The sequence below is a fragment of the Brienomyrus brachyistius genome, unplaced genomic scaffold (assembly GCF_023856365.1).
Source record: "Brienomyrus brachyistius isolate T26 unplaced genomic scaffold, BBRACH_0.4 scaffold51, whole genome shotgun sequence".
Taxonomy (NCBI): Eukaryota; Metazoa; Chordata; class Actinopteri; order Osteoglossiformes; family Mormyridae; genus Brienomyrus; species Brienomyrus brachyistius.
In genome coordinates, this window is record NW_026042326.1 from 2013794 (window position 1) to 2037335 (window position 23542).

Below are 23542 nucleotides of genomic sequence, written 5' to 3' on the forward strand. Positions count from 1 at the left end.
GTTAGGGTTTTAAATTTTGATTTTACCAATAAGCAGCACAGAACAATTCAAACACTTCTGCTTCGAAGATGAGGTGTCAAACTACAAAGGAAGTAAACCAATAGCATCAACAGTAGCATTTCAGGTTGTATGACAATATAAGAGAAATTAACCTTGACAACAGCTTGATCAACTTCACACATTTATTATCAAACTGCTACTGTGATATTTCATACAGTATAAAAGGCATCAGGATGAATGTTAAACTACAGGAAACAAACATTTTACAGACTGCTAAATAACTTGCAAATGAAGATGTTTAAAGATCATGTGACCTTTAGAATTTAATATTTACCTACTGAAGAACCCACAGCTGACCCCCCCCCCCCCCAAGAAAATAATTCTAAGCTCATATTGCACTTGGGAAGTGACTCTATTTTGCTTTAGGTTTTCATACCAAAAGAAGGATGTGGATTGAGATAATAATGGATAGAAAATGCTGCAGGAATTTGTGACCGCTCCCCAGGACACATAATGCACAAGGCCACACTACATGCTCTGCTTGTCATCTTCTTGCTGCGGTCTGTACAAAGGCAGGGAGCTTCAGGGGAGGAGCCTGTAGCCAGACAGAACCACTCTGCCCCAAGATCCCACTATCATTATGGCTACTAAACATCACTAGATGTTAGCTGTCCTACTTTGACAGTTTATTATTAAAAAGATAAATGTGTAATACTGACAATGACCAGAAGAGCTTTCAAATGAATTAAAGGGTGAACATAATTGGAACCTAGCACTGGTATATGCCTGTGACTCAGTACTAGACAACAACCCAAGCCTAGTGAACAACTTAAATTAAATATTAAATACAATAAAATCCATAAATAAAATGCTTATGAATACTAATGGACAAAAAGCTTTTAAAGCTTAAAAGTAAAGATTCTTGGTAAGGAAAAGGGTAGTTGGAGACAAGTCTGTGCTGAGGTGGGCTCGCTGGTTCTGACAGACTACTGCGCTCATTTAACAGAATTCAGTGTAAGCAACTCTTCATAAAATGCTGGTAAGGGAACAAGCATGAAATCTTCCTGAGGAATCACGCCACTTAAGAAACAAAAATGAAGGATGCTACTGCATGCAGTTTCTAAAACCTGGCTACAGTCCAGGAGGCCCATGGAAGGCGGTGGGGCTTCTCTATCACCAGTTCTTACAGAAGTAGGTTCCCCCCCACCCCCTATTGACAGCCACAATGTTGCTGGACATCCCAACAGTTCACATCACCTTACACGTTATAAGGAACCCAATTTAAAATCATAACTATTCTAAAAATGCCACAGTTAGTTTCAAAAGTACTCACTGGCTCATTTAGGCCAGGGCCAACAAATGCTGGTGGGGGGAGGGGGAAATTAAAATGGCTTATTCAAGGACACAATCACAACAGTGGATACGTCTTAGTTCAGAATTTGATCCCATTGCATCAGCTTTCTGTGTAATAGGCACAATGTTGCTCTCTGGGCAATTACAGAAACTGTAAACGTTTCACGAGTGACAAGAAAATTGTATTAATTGCACACAAACCAAAGTGATATTTGCAGGGGCTTGTCTTCCTCTAAGACACAAACACCAGTCCACTGCAAGCACTGAAGGCATGACAACTGTGGAGATTGCACAAAGTGGGCTACAAAGGCATAGATAGCTCCTTGTGACATGAGAAGAGGTAGAGTAAACTGAGTGTACGTGCCAAAGTCCACCTCACTAACTGAAGCCCAACAGGACACATGGAACCATTTAGAGACACACTGAAATTTTTGAGACATGTCCTGAATGTCTTCACAGAAATAAGCTGCTCGTTTCTGTATATAGAAGCATGGCTGCTCCTCTGCTTAAATGGCAGAAAGCTTAAGGAGCCTGAGGTAAACCTTCTGAATGCCAGTCAGCAGTAACACTGATTCTCTGGCCTAAAACGTGCATCATTCTACAGTAGGTGTCAGGCATAATATCCTTTATATAAATATATTAGAGCATTTCATAGAAAAAAATATAATCATTCAGTTCTAAAAACAGCAATTCTGTTTTTAATTTAAAAAAATGGCAAAAAAACAAGAGGAACACCCACATTGCAATCCATAGAATTCAGGACTGGACCAGGATCTCCATGATGTGGTCCAGGTCACTGAGGTCTGAAAAGCAGAGCTGGAGGGCACTAGCTGGGGTGCAACTAGATAAGACCTTGAGGCCGTCATCCAGCACTGACGACTGGGATCCCAATCCCCAAGTTGAGGGGAAGACCAGGGCACAGGTATCTGCCGTGTCATACATGGATGTATCAATGTCTTCAAAGATGTCATCTAATGCCAAGTCTGTCAAATAGCTGGTGGAGTTTGTAATCTCAAAGGAACCAAAAAGCGAGTCTGCCGCATCCTCAGGAACAGATCCTTCCTCTTGAAGCACACAGGAAGGTGTGAGACTGGGAGAATCTCCATTCTCCTGCTGCATCTCCTCCTGAATCTGCCGGAGCGTGTTGGCCAGCAGCACAGATCGATGCAGGCTGGGCTCTGCATGTGTGTGGACACTCTGTAGCTTGTCCAGACAGAGATCCAGCACAAGCTGTCGCTGCTGAGGGTACGGCAAGCACAGGGCTTCCTCTGTGCAGCTCAGCTTACGCTTGACACCATGTCCCACCAGGTACCTAAGGGAGGGAATATACGTCAATAAAGAAACCCATCAAATAATTTGCTAGAGACAGGTGTTTCATGGATGTGCTATCAAAGCAGCAGAAATAGCGATGAAAATAAAACTGGAGGGAATAACACTCCACAGATCAGGCAACACTCTTCTGAACTGCAGAGGAGCAGCCCCTTCCTAAAAGCTACAGTTCCATTCATATGACTCTTGAATTACATACTCCCGTAATGCACTAGAGCTGGGAGGTATGACCAAAAATTTATATCACAGTATTTTTCAAAGTTATATCGGTTTCACGGTGTACGACCGTTTTTTTTTATTTTTATTTTTTTTAAGTATGACTTAAGGACCCATTTTTGTTCCCACATTAGCTATATTATTTATTTTAGTCATTGTGCCTATCTGCTACCTATCTGCTAACTGCTTATAGATAAACAGCTAATGTTAAGGTGTGCACCGGCCAAGTTTACATTTTTGATGTGTTTAATAGTTCAGTGTTGCTGGAATGTGAGCTTTACTGACCTCATAAAATTTCTCATAAAGACCAGGATGTCGGTCTTTAAGATGCTTCGCCAAGTTTGACGTGCTACTTGACTTCACTTTTGTGTGTTTTTTTTTTTACTAAAGCAGCTTGCAAAGTGCCTTCAACTGCAGCATATGTCATGTTCAGCCAACTCGGTATGCGAGCGTTAACCAGCGCAAATGTGTTCAGTGGCTATTGAGAGGACAGGAGGGGCTGCACTGAGCGAGTGTGTGTGCCTGCGCTATAGCAATGCTGTGTGAAGTGTGGTGAATGAGGCAAAAACCGCACTGTTGGTGTCAATAATGGTGAAAATGAGTATCTAATCAGATACTAATTTTTTATATCGATTAGTATCTGAGAATCAATTTTTTGACCCCAATGTTTCATTATTTTCAACTCCAGTGTCAGCTATATCTTCTGTTTCTGATCTTTCGCAGTACATTTCACTGGTGCAGCAGTGAAAAAGGTCCCCCCTAAACAGTTTTGAACTGCGCCACTTTCCGAACATTGTTTAGGCTTAAAAACAGCCTTTAAACCGGTACTGCATATTAAGAAAAATTCATATCATAACAATAATAAAAAATGATTTTCGTTATGAACCGGTATACCGCCCAACACTACACTAGACAACACAGTGACTATCACTAGCCTGCACACCATATGTGCTACTCTGCAGCAAGATAAACATACTACTCAACATCCGGAACCTTCCATTTACTGAAAAACCACTGCAGCAGAAAAATTCACACTGGGAACACACAAAGATGGGTGTGCTGGTGACAAGACAACCAAGGAAATGGACTGCTGGGCACCTATTTATATAGAGAGCAGTGAGAGATACTTCTGATGGGAGCATACAGTAATTCTACTGTCTACTGTGTATATTTATACCATTCTGTGTACACATACAGTGGGGCAAAAAAGTATTTGGTCAGCCACCGATTGTGCAAGTTCTCCCACTGAAAATGATGGCAGAGGTCAGTAATTTTCATCATAGGTACACTTCAACTGTGAGAGACAGAATGTGAAAAAAAAATCCATGAATTCACATGGTAGGATTTTTAAAGAATTTATTTGTAAATTAGGGTGGAAAATAAGTATTTGGTCAATTCAAACAAGGAAAATCTCTGGCTCTCACAGACCTGTAACGTCTTCTTTAAGAAGCTTTTCTGTCCTCCACTCGTTACCTGTCTTAATGGCACCTGTTCGAACTCATTATCTGTATAAAAGACACCTGTCCACAGCCTCAAACAGTCAGACTCCAAACTCCACTATGGCCAAGACCAAAGAGCTTTCGAAGGACACCAGGAAAAGAATTGTAGACCTGCACCAGACTGGGAAGAGTGAATCTACAATAGGCAAGCAGCTTGGTGTGAAAAAATCAACTGTGGGAGCAATTATCAGAAAATGGAAGACATACAAGACCACTGATAATCTCCCTCGATCTGGGGCTCCACGCAAGATCTCATCCCGTGGGGTCAAAATGATCATGAGAACGGTGAGCAAAAATCCCAGAACCACACGGGGGGACCTGGTGAATGACCTGCAGAGAGCTGGGACCAAAGTAACAAAGGTCACCATCAGTAACACACTACAACGGCAGGGAATCAAATCCTGCAGTGCCAGACGTGTTCCGCTGCTGAAGCCAGTGCATGTCCAGGCCCGTCTGAAGTTTGCCAGAGAGCACATGGATGATACAGCAGAGGATTGGGAGAATGTCATGTGGTCAGATGAAACCAAAGTAGAACTTTTTGGTCTAAACTCAACTCGTCGTGTTTGGAGGAAGAAGAATACTGAGTTGCATCCCAAGAACACCATACCTACTGTGAAGCATGGGGGGGGAAACATCATGCTTTGGGGCTGTTTTTCTGCTAAGGGGACAGGACGACTGATCCGTGTTAAGGAAAGAATGAATGGGGCCATGTATCGTGAGATCTTGAGCCAAAACCTCCTTCCATCAGTGAGAGCTTTGAAGATGAAACGTGGCTGGGTCTTCCAACATGACAATGATCCCAAACACACTGCCCGGGCAACAAAGGAGTGGCTCCGTAAGAAGCATTTGAAAGTCCTGGAGTGGCCTAGCCAGTCTCCAGACCTCAACCCCATAGAAAATCTGTGGAGGGAGTTGAAAGTCCGTGTTGCTCGGCGACAGCCCCTAAACATCACTGCTCTCGAGAAGATCTGCATGGAGGAATGGGCCAAAATACCAGCTACTGTGTGTGCAAACCTGGTAAAGACCTATAGTAATCGTTTGACCTCTGTTATTGCCAACAAAGGTTATGTTACAAAGTATTGAGTTGAATTTTTGTTATTGACCAAATACTTATTTTCCACCCTAATTTACAAATAAATTCTTTAAAAATCCTACCATGTGAATTCATGGATTTTTTTTTCACATTCTGTCTCTCACAGTTGAAGTGTACCTATGATGAAAATTACTGACCTCTGCCATCATTTTCAGTGGGAGAACTTGCACAATCAGTGGCTGACCAAATACTTTTTTGCCCCACTGTATCTATACTTTCTCCTTAAGTCTAGCAAAAGTGTATGTCATGGGAAACACCAACAGAAAAGGGCCAGCATGATCACATCACTCAGATTTGGTGTACGAAGGATCTTGCAAAAGCTGGATAACAGCCAAAATTGGTAGAAGTTACAGAGCACAGCAAGTGAGGGAGCAAAATACACTCAGCAAACTAGCATAGTGTCGATGTCCCTATCCATTATGTAACGGGGGCCAGACAGAGAGCCTTCACCACTAAGAGGGACAGCCAGAGCTGATCAGACGCAGAGCTTTATTCCAGCGCAAAACAGGATGATGAAGCCCCGGGAACTGGGGGCACATGAAAGGTCTCTTACCAAAGCTGCAATGTAAAATACAAAACCAGCTCTTACAGGGAGAGATGTACATCAACAACACCTTTGTTGCTGCGTTTGCAACATGTTTGCCCTTCTGGACGTTAGTGTCCAGTCGGACTTCATCTGCGAGCGATGTAAGCTAGTGGACTCGCTCATGGTCAAGGTTCGCGACCTTGAGGAGCAACTGGCTCTCATCCAATGCAACAGTGAGTTAGAGGAGCAAGTTAGTACGCCTTTTAGGGAGAAGGTGTGTACGCCACTAGCCGGGAGGGGGGAGAATGAAGAGCAGAGAGGTCGAGAGAGCTGGGTGACCGTAGGTCGTAGACGCAGGAAAGGGCGTACACACGTTGCAGAGGCGGCATCACCTGAGGTGACTGTGTCGAACAGGTTTCAGGTTCTTCCAGCTTTAGAGCCGGAACGGACTGGGGAGGCAGGTGGGCCCTTGGGCACTGAGGAGCCCCCTCCCCCCAGGAAGAGGGAGGTTGTGGTAGTGGGGGATTCCATTATTAGGGGAGTAGACAGTTATGTGTGCACGCGTGATAGAGGGTCCCGTACGGTGTCTTGCCTGCCTGGTGCCCTGGTAGGAGACCTTCCAGATCGTGTGGATAAGCTTTTGGCCCCAGCTGGGGTGGATCCAGTTGTCGTGGTGCATGTTGGCACCAACAACATAGGCAAGGGTAGAAGGGCTGTTCTGCAGGATAAATTTATAGAAGTCGCCAATAAGCTTAGAAGCAGAACGTCCACGGTGGTATTCTCCGAAATACTCCCCGTGCCACGTGCAAGTCAGGCTAAGTTAGCTGAGATAAGGAAATTAAATGCGTGGCTAAAAGGATGGTGTAGGAAAGAGGGGTTTAGGTTTATGGGGCATTGGAGGACCTTCTGGAACAGGTGGGACCTGTTCAAGCCGGATGGGTTGCACCTGAACCATAGGGGAACCAGTGTATTGGGGAGGCGTATGTGTAGAGTAGTTGAGGAATGTTTAAACTAGGGACTGGGGGGGCAGGGAGGTTAGTTAACTATGTCAGTGGGGGGAAACTGAAAGCCCCAAATAATCATATTGTAAGTGGGCACCGTAATAGGCCTACCCTTTATTGTCTGTATTTAAACGCCAGAAGTATTAGGAATAAAATTCATGATTTAGAGGCTTTTATCTCATCGGACTCTTATGATATTATAGGAATAACTGAAACGTGGTTGAGTGAAAAGGATGGACAAGAATATAATATGGATGGTTACACGTTGTTCCGTAAGGATCGTATAGGAAAAAAGGGAGGTGGTGTTGCAGTATATGTAAAGGAAAACTTGCAGGCAAGGGAACTTACTGATAAAAATAAAACTACGGAAGCAATATGGGTAAAATTAGATGCTAAAAACTCAAATAGCCTAATTGTCGGTGTTTGTTACAGAACACCTAATATAGCTGCTGAGGAAAGCAGATTGTTATACAGTGATATTAGGACTATGAGCAATAAAAATGATGTGGTAGTTATGGGTGATTTTAATCTACCAGGAATGCAGTGGGACATTGTCACTGGCTCTTCAGAAAATGAACTGGAGATGGTGGGATTAGTACAGGACTGTTTTTTTACTCAGTTTGTTAACACCCCTACCAGGGGAGATGCCATTCTTGATCTTGTTCTCTCTAATAACCAGGACAGGATTGGTAAATTAGACGTTTTAGAACCACTTGACAGTAGCGATCATAACATGGTCAAATTTGAGGTTAAGTTTAGTGTTCGAAGAGCTAAGTCCAAATCAAAAATATATAATGTTAGGAAGGCTGACTTTAAGTGTATGAGACTAAAACTAGAAACTGTGAACTGGATGGAGTTAAATAACAAAACTGTTGAAGAGGCCTGGGAATTTTTTAAAAGCACATTATTGAAAGTGCAAGAGGACTTCATACCTGTTTCCAGCAAGAATAAATCTAGGAAATTGCAACCTAGGTGGTTTACTAGGGAAATAAAGCATAAAGTAAGGAGGAAAAGGGCTTTGTTCCAGCAATGGAAAATGTCTGACGATGACAGAATTAAGCAGGAATATCTAAGTCTACAGGCTGAGTTAAAAAATATTAGACGAGCTAAAAGAAATGTCGAAAGGATGGTTGCATTGGAAGCTAAGGATGACGTTAAAAGTTTCTTCCAGTATTTTAACTCTAAAAGAGCTCTAAAACCTGAAATTACTAATCTGCAGGATAGTAAGGGTCTTATAATAGTAAACGACATTGATATAGTAAATGAGTTCAATGCTAGTTTTGCACGGGTATTCACTGTTGAGGACCTTAGTAATTTACCAGTTATTACCTATCCAGCATCGTCTATAGCTTATATATATATATATATATATATATATATATATATATATATATATATATATATATATATATATATATATATATATATATATATATATATATATATATATAACTGAAGCAGATGTTTTGCAAAGCCTAGCTAAGCTCAAAATAAATAAATCACAGGGCCCTAATGGCATCTTACCTATAGTGTTAAAAGAGATGAGGGATATTATTTGCCGACCCTTAACTTTATTGTTTCAAAAATCCTTATCTGAAGGTGTGGTACCTTCTGATTGGAAGCACGCCTTCATAACGCCTATTTTCAAAAAAGGGGATAGAAGTAATTTGTCTAACTATAGGCCAATCAGTCTAACTTGTATAACTGGTAAAGTTATGGAGGCTATAATCAAAGAGAAAATGGTAGATTACCTGGACTCCAATAACATTTTGCGGGATAGCCAGCATGGATTTAGGAGAGGTAGATCCTGTTTAACAAATCTGTTGGAGTTTTTTGAGGAAGCTACTCAGGAAGTTGATGATAAGAAGGCCTATGATGTCATCTACTTAGATTTCCAAAAGGCTTTTGATGTTGTCCCCCACAAGAGGCTCCTACTTAAACTCAAAGCGACAGGTATTTTAGGTACCGTAGCGACCTGGATTGATAACTGGTTAACAGATAGGAAACAGCGAGTAGTTATAAGAGGCACAATGTCACAGTGGGCTTGTGTTCATAGTGGGGTACCGCAGGGTTCGATTTTAGGACCACTATTGTTCCTAATTTACATAAATGATATGGATACCAATATATACAGTAAACTGGTGAAATTTGCAGATGACACCAAGGTGGGTGGTGTAGCACATACTGAATTAGCGGCTCAGCAGCTACAGCGGGATCTTGATTTAATTAGTGACTGGGCCGATACCTGGCAGATGAAATTTAACGTCGATAAATGTAAGGTACTCCATCTAGGGAGCAGAAATATAAAGTACAGGTATTTCATGGGTGTCACTGAAATAAAGGTAGCTGATCATGAGAAAGACCTTGGTGTGTATGTTGATGCTTCCATGTCCCATTCTCGCCAGTGTGGGGAAGCAATAAAAAAAGGCCAATAGGATGTTGGGGTATATCTCCAGGTGTGTGGAGTTTAAGTCAAGGGAGGTAATGCTAAAATTATACAATTCCTTGGTGAGACCTCACCTAGAATATTGTGTGCAGGTTTGGTCACCATATCTTAAAAAGGACATTGTGGCCTTAAAAAAGGTGCAGCGTAGGGCCACAAAAATGATTCCTGGTCTTAGAGGAATGTCATACGAGGAACGGTTACTTGAGCTAAATCTGTTCAGTCTCAAGCAAAGGAGACTGAGGGGGGACATGATCCAAGTATATAAGATTCTAACAGGTTTGGATGCTGTTCAACCAAATAGTTACTTCAGCTTTAGTTTAAATACACGAACTCGTGGCCATAGGTGGAAATTAGCGGGAGAACATTTCAAGCTGGATTTAAGGAAGCACTTCTTTACACAGCGTGTAGTCAGAGTATGGAATAGCCTTCCTGATAATGTAGTGCAAACTGAATCCTTGGGTTCCTTTAAATCAGAGCTAGATAAGATTTTAACGACTCTGAGCTATTAGTTTAGTTCTCCCCAAGCGAGCTTGATGAGCCGAATGGCCTCCTCTCGTTTGTATAGTTCTTATGTTCTTATGTATGTTTTGAAAAACATTAATTAAGTTCTCAGACAGGAGCAGAATACGTATATTACTGAATGCAGTATAGTATTAATATAGTAACGACTTCATGGGACACACGGACGTGAATATGTGACACGTACAGGGAGCAAACCACAGATTTTATTTTTAACAACTCACATTAGATAACACCACTCTGAAATTTGCTCCGATTTTTCTCGTACCAGAAATAAAAACGTCCGTAAAATAAGATCAAACAGTCGAATGCAGCACATACTTAAGACGCTGGTAATTCGGGCGCACATGAATTACTATTCTCAAGTAGGTTTATATATCTAAAATCTAGACGACAGTACGTGGTGCCCAAGCAGACAGAATGACCGGTGTTATGCCGAAAAAGGCATCCCTGCCGTAGAATGCATGCCTGTCTCGGGAGCGCGCACCGCTGAAAACAGCGAAACGAAAGCTCTTTTTTGTAATGCGTAGAAATGATCGTTCCTGTTTACTTAAACTCATAAAACGCACGTAACACATCACATGACGTTGTATTTTGTTACAGATATATAACACAAAACAAATAAAATAGATCGCTGATCTGAAAAGTATTTGTTACTTAATGGGCTGTCACTGTTAATATCGATTCAAAAGTTCAAAACAGCAGACATGAACGTGGCAATTTAAAGCTTGTTACATTATAAGTGTGTATCAGATGCACAGCAACACTGTTTTTTCACGGGAAAAAAAATTGTTACTCAATCTTTTTAAAATGTCTGGGTCTCGTTTTAATTAATGGCTAAAATAGTGTTGCACCATGTAGCTCAGATGACACTGACCTGTCTCTAAATTGTATTAGTTAGACGTGCATGGGGTTAGTGCAAATATAATGATGAAGTTGGTTCTTGATGAACTTTTTCTGCGGGGGGGGGGGGGTGCTTTTTGTAAACAACTTACTCTATAAATAGGGAGGTGTAAAGACAATTTCTCCATGAGTATCAATGAATTATCTATTATTATTATTATTATTGTTGTTATTGTTGTTATGTACTTGATGATGGGAGCTTCACAAATCCAAGGGGATGCCTTTTTCGGCAAGCACCTGCCGGAAAAGGCATCCCCCTGTTAAAACGGGCTGTACTGCACCTACACTGCTGAAACTTGCACAGGTAACTTAAAACTCTCTCAAATACAAAGTCCTAAAGGCACTTGATGATGGGAGCTGCAGAAATCCAAAATCCAAGGGGATGCCTTTTTCGGCAAGCACCTGCCGGAAAAGGCATCCCCCCTGTTAAAACTGGCTGTACTGCAGCTATGCAGCTGAAACTTGCACAGGTAACTTAACACTCTCTCAAATACAAAGTCCTAAAGGCACTTGATGATGGGAGCTGCAGAAATCCAAAATCCAAGGGGATGCCTTTTTCGGCAAGCACCTGCCGGAAAAGGCATCCCCCTGTTAAAACTGGCTGTACTGCAGCTATGCAGCTGAAACTTGCACAGGTAACTTAACACTCTCTCAAATACAAAGTCCTAAAGGCACTTGATGATGGGAGCTGCAGAAATCCAAAATCCAAGGGGATGCCTTTTTCGGCAAGCACCTGCCGGAAAAGGCATCCCCCCTGTTAAAAATGGATCTACTGCACCTACACTGCTGAAACTTGCACAGGTGACTTAAAACTCTCTCAAATACAAAGTCCCAAAGGCACTTGGTGATGGGAGCTGCAGAAGTGCAAAATCCAAGGGGATGCCTTTTTCGGCAAGCACCTGCCGGAAAAGGCATCCCCCTGTTAAAACTGGCTGTACTGCAGCTATGCAGCTGAAACTTGCACAGGTAACTTAACACTCTCTCAAATACAAAGTCCCAAAGGCACTTGATGATGGGAGCTGCAAAAATGCAAAATCCAAGGGGATGCCTTTTTCGGCAAGCACCTGCCGGAAAAGGCATCCCCCTGTTAAAACTGGCTGTACTGCAGCTATGCAGCTGAAACTTGCACAGGTAACTTAACACTCTCTCAAATACAAAGTCCTAAAGGCACTTGATGATGGGAGCTGCAGAAATCCAAAATCCAAGGGGATGCCTTTTTCGGCAAGCACCTGCCGGAAAAGGCATCCCCCCTGTTAAAAATGGATCTACTGCACCTACACTGCTGAAACTTGCACAGGTGACTTAAAACTCTCTCAAATACAAAGTCCCAAAGGCACTTGGTGATGGGAGCTGCAGAAGTGCAAAATCCAAGGGGATGCCTTTTTCGGCAAGCACCTGCCGGAAAAGGCATCCCCCTGTTAAAACTGGCTGTACTGCAGCTATGCAGCTGAAACTTGCACAGGTAACTTAACACTCTCTCAAATACAAAGTCCCAAAGGCACTTGATGATGGGAGCTGCAAAAATGCAAAATCCAAGGGGATGCCTTTTTCGACTTGCATTTCTTGGCTTTGTTTCCACAGTCTTTCTTTGCGTTTAGTTTGGCTCTTGTTAGCTCTTGTTTCACCTGCCTGCCTTTGTTTTGACCCATCATTGTCCTTGTTACATTTTCCTTTTGAGTTTCTATTATAATTAAGTCCCCTTGGTAAAATAAAGGTAAAATAAGGTAAAATAAACTTATCAAAATAAAGCATAGTGTAATTGTATATGTACTCGTAACTACAGTCCATTTAGTCTTACATTGTATTACATTTTTTTCACAATCACAATGAAATCTAAATGGAGTAATTTTACAGTAGTGTTAAAATGATGATAGGACACCTTTCTCTGTATTATAGTTTGCCATAACATTGTTGGCTTAGTAATCATGCTAATAACATCGTATTTTATGTTTAAAAGAAGTTATGTGGTTTTGAGGGCAGTATATGGTGAAGAAGTAGAAAAGTTTAATTTTGTTTTAAAATTACAAGACAAAAACAATACTCAAATTATTCAAATTTCTCAAACAATAAAAAAAATAAATAAATAAATAACATTGATAAATAGTTCCAAACAAAATAATAATACAATAATTTGAATAACAATAATAATAATAAATAATAATAAATAATTATTATTTGTACAAAATAAAATTACAAGAACATGAACAAATAAACTAATAAATAACAAATTGCTCCAAATTAAAACAACAAGAATTAATAATTAATCAATAAATAACTAATTTTTCCAAATTAAATGAACAAGAACATAAAAAAATAAATGCAAACAACAATTAACAAAAAAAAAGCAAGAACTGAACATTTATTTACATGCAGGGCACAGGTAGTTCTTGTGCAGTGGCGGCCTCTGTACGCACTCATGGTGGTACCACCTCCCACAATTATCACAGCAGATCTGAAAAAATAAAGTGAAGTGATTATCATTGATGACACAGCACAGCACACAACAATGTGCCCTACATGTTCAGCCCATATGTGACATCATAACATAGCAGCTTGCAGCTATTATTTAGTGCCTGGGGAGCAGTGTGTGGGTATAGTAGCTTGCTCAGGATATTTTGGTGGTACTTTTCTGACTTGGGATTTGAACCTGAAACCTTCCAGTCACAAGCACACGTCCCTAACTAAAAGGTCACCAATGCCCTTAAATCACCACTTCTACTGCTGAGTGCCATATTTTGTTTTACAGCAGCTATCATATCCTTTATAACTAATGTAATACACTAAACATTACATTGCTAGTCTGGCACAAATAAATCATCTTTATCCATCTGGGTAATTAGAATTTACATATAGTTCACATATTAGGCCCACTATATGAAAGTAATGATGTAGGTTCTCAGTAGGCACTACAATACATCATACACCTCAACCTGCCCCTTTCCATCCTCAAAAAAAACTAAACCTTAAGTCTATGGACATTATCCTAAGATGTTCAGATTACATATTTCGCATTATTCATCCTTACCGAGTACCTAAAAACATAACTAAATTTTGTATTATTATTATACAAAATATAATATATTATTAAATTTTGTATTATTATATTGACGACTTGACAATGAGCATCTGTTACAATGTCAATCAACATCTGATTGTCATTATACTGTAGAAATTACCCAATTTGGGTCTTCATTTTCATCCAACCCACAATAATGACACAGGTTGCTGAGATTGTCTGTGAAGATAATACATACATAAACATTAACAATATGCATTTCAGAAGAAAATTTGTGCATGGTAATATCAACATCACCACCGAATACACACATTTCAGAACATCACTAAGTCTAGCATACCTGATTCTTCAAGAAGTTTCATTGCAACATCCCACCTCATCTGGTTCACAGCCTCCTCTGTGGTCAGGATGTTGATTGGCACTCCCTTCAAGATGCACTCAGCAAACTTAAGGGCATTGTGAGTATTTCATCAGGATAAGGGAGCATTAAAATACACTATAAATGTTACCCTCATGATAAACAAAATGTAAATCTTGTTTTATATATCATATGATACTTTAAAAACTACCTTCAAGCTTTTAAAAGAGTTGACGGTCATTTACTATTTCTATTTAATTTCACTGATGTTAATGCTGATAACACAACAGAAGTCCCTTGTACACTTACTTTTAAAGTAAGAATGCCACATGATGAACCGTCTCGCTGACGTTCATGTGGCAGAGCACTGCAGGGCCATTTGGACACATTACACCCCTTTTTCCACATGAATGCCCTTTAAATCTTTAAAAGATTGCCCCGTTCACTGAGCTGGGCTTCTCCAAATTGGGTGCGATGGGCGCTCCTGCAGGAATATTCTGAGACTTTGCTTTTTGCTTGCCTTCCATCTGGGATTTCGCTCTTTCCACAGAACGTATATGTTGTGTGCTGAAATATCCATAATGTTATAAATTAGGGAAGCAAGATGTTTTTCTTTTGCAGCTGTGGTTTGCAATGGGCTGGTTTATTGTATCACTTTATTTTTGTTTTTAGTTTTGTTACAATCTAGTATAATTTGTAGCTTTCTGTTTAGCAGCGAAAGCGTTTACTTTCTTGTGGAATGTGCTCATTAAAAACGTTTTTTTTGGGATATAGAACACAGTTATTGTATTATGTGCAAATACGAACTTTGAAGAGTACAGCCACCGCAACTCTGGACGATTTAGGCACACAGTGCATACTATCGTAAGGCAACGTTTGTGGTGGGAAAAAAATTAATCAGCAGTAATACTTTGCCCTCTAAGCCCACCACTAGATATTTCCAGCATTATTCCTTAGGTAAAATAGTTTTCTCTTGCCTTCCCCGGAGGCTTCTCCATACATGTGACAACTTTATGGCAGTAATTACTCTGGGCACCTGACTATCTGGTTTCAAAGTTTTGGCTCTTATCCTTTGTCAGTGACCAAATGGTAAGATAGCAACAGATACTAAAAATTGCATCACAACAGGTAAGGACCAGGCACAGTCATTGAGTAGAAAAACTGTGGCCACAAGCATACAAAGATATAATACCACAAGCACAAGCCATTACATAATAGACATTTTACAAAATTTTATATTGGCTGAAAACTAACTATTTTAATCGCCACATTAGATTACACATAAGGTATGACTCTTTGCAGTAAAGAAGACATAGATCATATTTGCAAATTATAATAAAAAATATTAATAAAACTATTCCAACTATTCCAGTTTTCACTGGGGGGATGCCTTTTCCGGCAGGTGCTTGCCGAAAAAGGCATCCCCTTGGATTTTGGATTTCTGCAGCTCCCATCATCAAGTGCCTTTAGGATTTTGTATTTGAGAGAGTGTTAAGTTACCTGTGCAAGTTTCAGCTGCATAGCTGCAGTACAGCCAGTTTTAACAGGGGGATGCCTTTTCCGGCAGGTGCTTGCCGAAAAAGGCATCCCCTTGGATTTTGGATTTCTGCAGCTCCCATCATCAAGTGCCTTTAGGACTTTGTATTTGAGAGAGTTTTAAGTTACCTGTGCAAGTTTCAGCAGTGTAGGTGCAGTACAGCCCGTTTTAACAGGGGGATGCCTTTTCCGGCAGGTGCTTGCCGAAAAAGGCATCCCCTTGGATTTGTGAAGCTCCCATCATCAAGTACATAACAACAATAACAACAACAACAATAATAATAATAATAATAATAGATAATTCATTGATACTCATGGAGAAATTGTCTTTACACCTCCCTATTTATAGAGTAAGTTGTTTACAAAAAGCACCCCCCCCCCCCCCCCCCCCGCAGAAAAAGTTCATCAAGAACCAACTTCATCATTATATTTGCACTAACCCCATGCACGTCTAACTAATACAATTTAGAGACAGGTCAGTGTCATCTGAGCTACATGGTGCAACACTATTTTAGCCATTAATTAAAACGAGACCCAGACATTTTAAAAAGATTGAGTAACAATTTTTTTTCCCGTGAAAAAACAGTGTTGCTGTGCATCTGATACACACTTATAATGTAACAAGCTTTAAATTGCCACGTTCATGTCTGCTGTTTTGAACTTTTGAATCGATATTAACAGTGACAGCCCATTAAGTAACAAATACTTTTCAGATCAGCGATCTATTTTATTTGTTTTGTGTTATATATCTGTATTTTAACAAAATACAACGTCATGTGATGTGTTACGTGCGTTTTATGAGTTTAAGTAAACAGGAACGATCATTTCTACGCATTACAAAAAAGAGCTTTCGTTTCGCTGTTTTCAGCGGTGCGCGCTCCCGAGACAGGCATGCATTCTACGGCAGGGATGCCTTTTTCGGCATAACACCGGCAGACAGAAGCCACTAGTCGGCACGCGAAGATCAGCCTACCGCACCGGTGAGTCACTTCCCACCAGGAACCAGTTCCATAACACCCACTTCCTACCCATCAGCAGAAGACTCGGGACTCGAAGAGTGAGGGGTGTCATAGTCCGGACCGCGTCGAGAAGATCGTGAGGTTCCGCCGAGCTACAGCCGTCTACCGGACACTAACCGGTACTAACTAAATTATAAAACATGTCCAATAATATGACATTACCTATTTCCCTGGGACAATTTACACTGTTTGGTAACGTAATTTAGTTAGTTTGTTCGTAACTTATAATGGCATAACTCTCTACCGAGCGTCAGTCACTCATAACCACACACATACGCCGACCTAAACGTATGACTTACAAGCAGATCAGGCCTTAAACGCTAAAAGTAACCGGCCGGGCAACAACGTTATAGAGGTGATACCGGCGAGTCAGCTAAACGGCCAGCGGAGCCGAACCACAGACTTACCGTGAAGAAGAGAGTGCGTCCCAGGGATGGCTGGCCTCCTTCACAACGCCACCTACGTCCAGTCGACAAACGGTAGCTGCTCGAACGACGCTCCGCTTCATCGAGGGCTCGTAAAACAGTTTGCGCTGTCCCATAGCAGCATTATGGGGGACTAAGAGCGGGAAGTCGGAGCTAACAGACTACTTTAAATTACAGATTAACCCTCGTGTGAAGCGATCTGACTTTGTATATTTACTCCAGGAAGACATTTTATAACATAACATTTTTTGTTATAAAGCACCTCATTTTATCAAGTACGCTTCATATGACTGACTAACCAGCTAACTAAACGTTACTCAATTCAAACTACAACAGCCCTTTACCGCCTCGACCAGAACTGCAAGATCTAGCAGAACATACGTGAAAGACACTCAGCTGATCGATGCAAGTCTGATGGGAAGACGCCGATTGGCTGCCAGAACACATAGCGTAAGCAGTAGTCGTATTTCATTGGTTGCTTGCTTTCTGTATCCGTTGTGCTTTGCTTATGCGTCATGTGTATGTCCATCTCGGCCGTGGAAGACGTGATCGTTTTAAAATGCTGATTTAGCAAACGTGAATGGGGTCATCACGCCCGATATCTTCCCGCCGTAGCAGACGTGCGCGCAAATAATCGGTTTGCTCAGTGTATATACAAAATGTATGCATGTAAGATATACCCCGGAATTCCACCGAATTCGCGTTCCGGCTGCGACATGGTTTTGCACTGTCCGCTGCACGTCCTCAGCCCCCCACTAAAAGCGTTTAAGAAGCGGAGTGTTTTGTCGAACACTTCTTGAATTTTTGTTCTTTTACTATGGGCAAGTTTTTTACGTAGTTAAAGTGTTTATTTTTGGCCGTTGTAATTGTTTATTGCTGTTAATTTCTACTTTGTTGTGCTGTACTCTACAATGTTAATACAGTTATGTCCAGTTATGAACGACATGGATCGAAGATTGTGACTGTAGTTGTTAAAAGTACATTCATCCAAACAAAAATACATTCATTATAATTATTTCCTATCTACGTTTCACATAGTTTACATAATTGGATGTATAACTTGTACAGTCTAAAAAAGATCGAGCGGTTCAGGATGCATTTCACTACGTGTTGTACTTTGTATGACTATGTATGTAACAATGAAATCTTGAATCTTGAATCCAGTGCCTGTTTACCGGTGGAATCACTAGCATTTATCCTCCTTCTTTATATTTAACATCCTCTGGTTAGCTGCTGCCCCTATGGCAAACGGTTTTAACATTAAATAAGTAGGCGAAATATGGCAAGCCAAATTGTCTTTTATTAATATAAGGCTTACTCATCATAACTTAATTCATACTAGTAAAAAAATTATTGTTACTAGTAAAAAAAGTGCATCTGTACAATTTGAACATTTTTTTCTTGTAGAAATTGAATTGTCGGCCAATTCAATTGTGAGGCAAAAAGACAATGGAAGTCAATGGGAGTATTTGACTAGTAAAATGGAATTTTGGAACACATTTTTACTAGTAAAGATGCAATTCCTTCTAGTAAAAATGATCATTCTTATAAGAACATAACATAAGAAATTTACAAATGAAAGGAGGCCATTCGGCCCATCAAGCTTGTTTGGGGAGAACTTAACTAATAGCTCAGAGTTGTTAAAATCTTATCTAGCTCTGATTTAAAGGAACCCAGGGTTTTAGCTTGCACTACACTTCTCAAACTCAAACTAATTTTAAAATGTTCTCCCGCTAATTTCCACTTACAGTCACGAGTGCTAGTATTTCAACTAATATTAAAATAGCTATTTGACTGAACAGCATCCTGACCAGTTAGAATCTTATACACCTGGATCGTGTATTGATGTCTCCTTTACTGGAGGCAGATTCAGATTCAGCTCAGCTAACCTCTCCTCATAAGGCATTCCCCTAAGACCTGGAATCATTCTCGTTGCCCTGTGTTTGCACCATTTCCAAGGCAGCAATGTCCTTAAGGTACAGTGACTAAACATGCACACAATATCTTAGGTGGGGTCTTACCAAGGAATTATATATTTTTTATTGCTTCCCCACACTGGTGAGAGTGGGACATGGAAGCATCAACATACACACCAAGGTCTTTCTCATAATCAGCTACCTTTATCTCCGGGGAACCCATAAAATATCTTTACTTTATATTTTTGATCCATGCATGAATTACCTTACATTTATCTATGTTAAATTTCATCTGCCAGGTATCAGCCCAGTTGCTAATTAAATCCAGATCCCGTTGTAGCCTCTCTGCTGCTAGATCAGTATCTGCTGCACCACCCACCTTGGTGTCGTCTGTAAATTTAACCAGTTTACTGTATGTATTGGTGTCAATATCATTAATGTAAATTAGAAACAATAGTGGTCCTAAAATTGAACCCTGCGGTACCCCACTATGAATGCAGGCCCACTGTGACATTGTGTCTCTAATAACTACTCGCTGCTTTCTGTCTGTTAACTACTTTTCGATCCAAACTGATACAGTTCCTAAAATCCCTGCAGCTTTGAGCTTAAGAGCCATTTGTGGGGGACATCAAAGGCCTTCTGGAAATCTAAGTAGATAACATCATAGATGTCCTGCCCGGCTCGTCCGCTCCTCGTGTGTGCCACGGCCCCTGATTACCCACGTGTGCTTCCCTGATCGTCTCCAGCTTTGTCCACTTACTTTGATTAGTCCCGTCCTATTTAAGTCCTGGTCTTGCCTGTTTCCCTTGTCTGTCATTGATGTTTGTATACGTGAGATGTTTCCCAGTCCGCGTTTCCTTAATAAATCCCCAGTATTTCCCGTATTTGCCTGTCTGCCTGCTCCTTGCACGCCTTACCCGCACGATCGCCTGTCTGCTCAACCCTGATCATGACAGAATGACAGACCACAAGAAGAAAAAGAAGAGACAGAGGAGGAAGAATGTCCCGGTGGAGCCGATCTATCTGGGCGCCTGCTCGCTCTCCAGCCCCTGGCTACCTCTGGAGGGAGAGGAGGAGGAGCTCGTCCTGGGTCAAGACCTGGGACCACTCGGTCTGGGACCCTGCTCCCTGGCTAGGCTCTGGGCTCCGAGTGAGGACGAGGAGGACGAGCCCTTCGTATTCCCGGACCTGGAGCCCATCCCCGCAGAACAGCTGCCGCCCCTCGCGCGGTATGATTACTGGCCCGAGTGGCTGGCAAATTGGGGAGGGAGGAGAGCGGCGCGAGACGCCATCCCACGTGTGCCCTGGCGTCTTAAAGGGGCCACGCCAGTCTCGCTGGCACAGGACCTGCCAGTCCCGCCGTCTGCAGCAGCAGCTCCGTAGGCGCTCCCTTTGCCTCTGCCTGCTGCAGCCCCCCAGCCAAAGGTGCCCTCTTTGCCTCTACCTTCCACTTGCGCTGCGCCCCAGCTGGAGGTCCCGGATGAGCCCCTGGCCCTCGCCAAGCAGTTCTTCACCCTCCAGGGACTTTACTGGAGGGTGATGGGGGAACCGGCCACACGGGGCTCCCCGGAGGGGGAACAGCTTGCCGCGCAGCTGGGGCGGGATTTCGCCGCGTTCTCTCCCGCCACGCCTCTTAACAACCTGGAGCGATTGGCAGAGGATCGCTGATCACGCTCCGAAGAGCGGAGGACCCCGCTCCCGTGCAGCCGCCACTGCCTGCGGACCCCGCTCCCGTGCAGCCGCATCTGCCTGCGGACCCCGCTCCCGTGCAGCCGCATCTGCCTGCAGTGATCATGACAATAGACCTTTTTGTGATCAATTTTTCTTGTAGCGTCCTCAAAGAACTCAAATAGATTAGTTAAACAGGATCTACCTCTCCTAAATCCACGTTGGCTATCCCTCAGAATGTTATCTGAATCCAGGTAATCTGCATTTTCACTTGGATTATAGCTTCCATTACTTTTACAGTTATGCAAGTTGAACTGATTGGCCTATAGTTCGCTGGATTACTTCGGTCCCCTTTTTTGAATATGGGTGTTATATTAGCATGCTTCCAATCACAGGGCACCACACCAGCAGATAATGATTTCTGGAATAGTAAAGTTAAAGGTTTGCTAATAATATCCCTCATCTCTTTTAAATCTATAGGTAAGCTGCCATCATCCATCCATCCATCCATTTTCCAAACCGCTTATCCTACTGGGTTGCGGGGGGTCCGGAGCCTATCCCGGAAGCAATGGGCACGAGGCAGGGAACAACCCAGGATGGGGGGCCAGCCCATCACAGGGCACACTCACACACCATTCACTCACACATGCACACCTACGGGCAATTTAGTAACTTCAATTAGCCTCAGCATGTTTTTGGACTGCGGGGGGAAACCGGAGTACCCGGAGGAAACCCCACGACGACATGGGGAGAACATGCAAACTCCACACACATGTAACCCAGGCAGAGACTCGAACCCGGGTCCCAGAGGTGTGAGGCAACAGTGCTAACCACTGCACCACCATGCCACCCCTTGAACATCCATGTAAAATAATTATTTACTATATAAATTTCATTTTCATTTATAAGACCCTTACTATCCTGCAAATTAGTGATTTCAGGTTTTAGAGTTCTTCTGGAGTTAAAATATTGAAGGAAGCTTTTAATGTCATCCTTAGCCTGCAATGCAATCTTCCTTTCTACATTCCTCTTGGAGAGTCTAATGTTATTTTTTAACTCGACCTGTAGACTTAAATACTCCTGCTTTATTTTGAAATCATTAGTTATTTTCCATTTGTGGAATAGAGCCCTTTTCCTCCTGACTTTATTCTTAATTTCCTTAGTAAACCACCTTGGTCTTAGTTTCCTAGATTTAGTTTTGCTGGAAACAGGTATGAAGTCCTCTTGCACTTGCAACAATGAGTTTAAAAATCCCACGCCTCTTCAACCGTTTTGCTATTTAGCTCCATCCAGTTTACAGTTTCTAGTTTCAATCTCATACCATTAAAGTTAGCCTTCCTAACATTGTATACTTTTGTTTTGGACTAAAATTTATCTCAAATTTAACCATGCTATGATCACTACCATCCAGTATTAACAAACTGAGTAAAAAAAACAATCCTGTACTAATTCCACCATCTCAAGTTCATTTACAGTGTCCCACTGTATCCCAGATAAATTAAAATCACCCATAACCACCACATCATTTTATTTTCCAAGTTAACGTTACCGATATTAGATATTACCCCGCGGGTGTTTGTTGTGAAGGTATGCGGACAGAAACACCACTCGCATGACACCCGCAACTATCGATAACACTAATTCTGTCTATTAAAAAGGACAGGCAAGTACTCACGCAGACCGAGAGTGAATAAATAAATAAATTTAAATGAAACAACAACCACCCACGAAACCGTACTGACACACAAACACTCAAATATACTTACAAATAATCCAATCAACCGCTTCAACAGGCGCACAACACAATACAAGTGCACACAGCGTCTACACCACTCCTGCACAGTGCAGCAATGCCAGCAGCTTCTACAGCAATCCCAACAAGGTCACAAACATCACTAAGTACGAATTCCTGCTCCATCACAATGGATATGCTTTTGATATTCAAGCTGGAATTGACCGTGGCAATGTCATCATTGACATTGCAGTTGTAAAGACTGGAATAGAACAATGCTCGGGCACCACTTATAACGCTTCTTCCTGCCCAGAACGTGTGGTGCACTTCATGAGCCGGGGCGGTGTAGCAGCTAGCGGCTAAATAAGGCTAACACACATGGAGTCGGTCACTTTCCAGAGGCGGGCACATTTATTTAGCATAAACCGGATACACATACTCACAGTTACAAGAATCCTACACACACATCGTTACTGGGAGGGTCAGACAGTAGCTCGTTCTGGGAGAGATGTGGAGAAGAATGGGCTACAACCACCATTCTCGAGTCTTGCTTCCTGCACTTGTGACTCTGACCAACACTCGTACTCTCTCTCCCCGGTCTCACTCTCGCTAGAGCGCTTACATACTGCTCAGGGTAAAAGGGTAGTGCCTTAAAGGCAAATGCACATAACGACCATTACACAGTCATACATGTGCAGAGAGTACAGTAGGAGACTCAGTACACCACCCTGGGGGCCTCCAATACTGAGGATAATTGGAGGCCAGACATGTTTTCCTACCCTTACTGTTTGTGGTCTGTCTGTTACGAAGTTGACAATCCACTGACACAATAAGGGACTGAGTCCCAAGTCCTTCAGTTTGATGATGAGCTTTGAGGGGATTATGGTGTCAAATGCTGAGCTGTAGTCCACAAACAACACCTTCACATAATTTCCTCTCCCAGAGTCCAGTTGGCTAAGGGTTGTATGGAGAAGATATGCAATAGCA

General features: G+C 41.9%; 1 protein-coding gene and 2 long non-coding RNA genes across 4 annotated transcripts; all 3 read right to left on the reverse strand.

The window, feature by feature from the left end:
• Positions 1–168: 168 nt before the first annotated feature.
• LOC125723811 (SERTA domain-containing protein 2-like) lies at positions 169–17616 on the reverse strand. Its single transcript, XM_049000609.1, has 2 exons — positions 17222–17616; positions 169–2665 (listed from the first exon to the last, which is right to left on the reverse strand). The coding sequence occupies exons 1-2, from the start codon at positions 17353–17355 to the stop codon at positions 2110–2112; spliced, it is 690 nt and encodes a 229-aa protein (XP_048856566.1). The 5' UTR covers positions 17356–17616; the 3' UTR covers positions 169–2109.
• On the reverse strand, positions 11467–12726 carry LOC125723818 (uncharacterized). The gene is made up of 3 exons (XR_007386978.1): positions 12281–12726; positions 11950–12114; positions 11467–11618 (listed from the first exon to the last, which is right to left on the reverse strand). It is a non-coding gene; the product is annotated as an uncharacterized LOC125723818 (long non-coding RNA).
• On the reverse strand, positions 13123–16158 carry LOC125723816 (uncharacterized). Of its 2 annotated transcripts, XR_007386976.1 has the most exons (4): positions 14569–16158; positions 14242–14347; positions 14062–14120; positions 13123–13337 (listed from the first exon to the last, which is right to left on the reverse strand). It is a non-coding gene; the product is annotated as an uncharacterized LOC125723816 (long non-coding RNA). The 2 variants fall into 2 exon arrangements; XR_007386975.1 differs by having other exon boundaries at positions 14242–16158.
• Positions 17617–23542: the final 5926 nt, after the last annotated feature.

What these genes read in the sequence shown, in the direction of transcription:
- LOC125723811 (XM_049000609.1), bottom strand. Translation starts at nt 17,355, where the DNA reads ATGGGACAGCGCAAACTGTTTTACGAGCCCTCGATGAAGCGGAGCGTC. An exon ending in GACGCACTCTCTTCTTCACG is followed by an intron (nt 2,666 to 17,221) that starts GTAAGTCTGTGG and finishes TCCCTCCCTTAG; the next exon opens with GTACCTGGTGGGACATGGTG.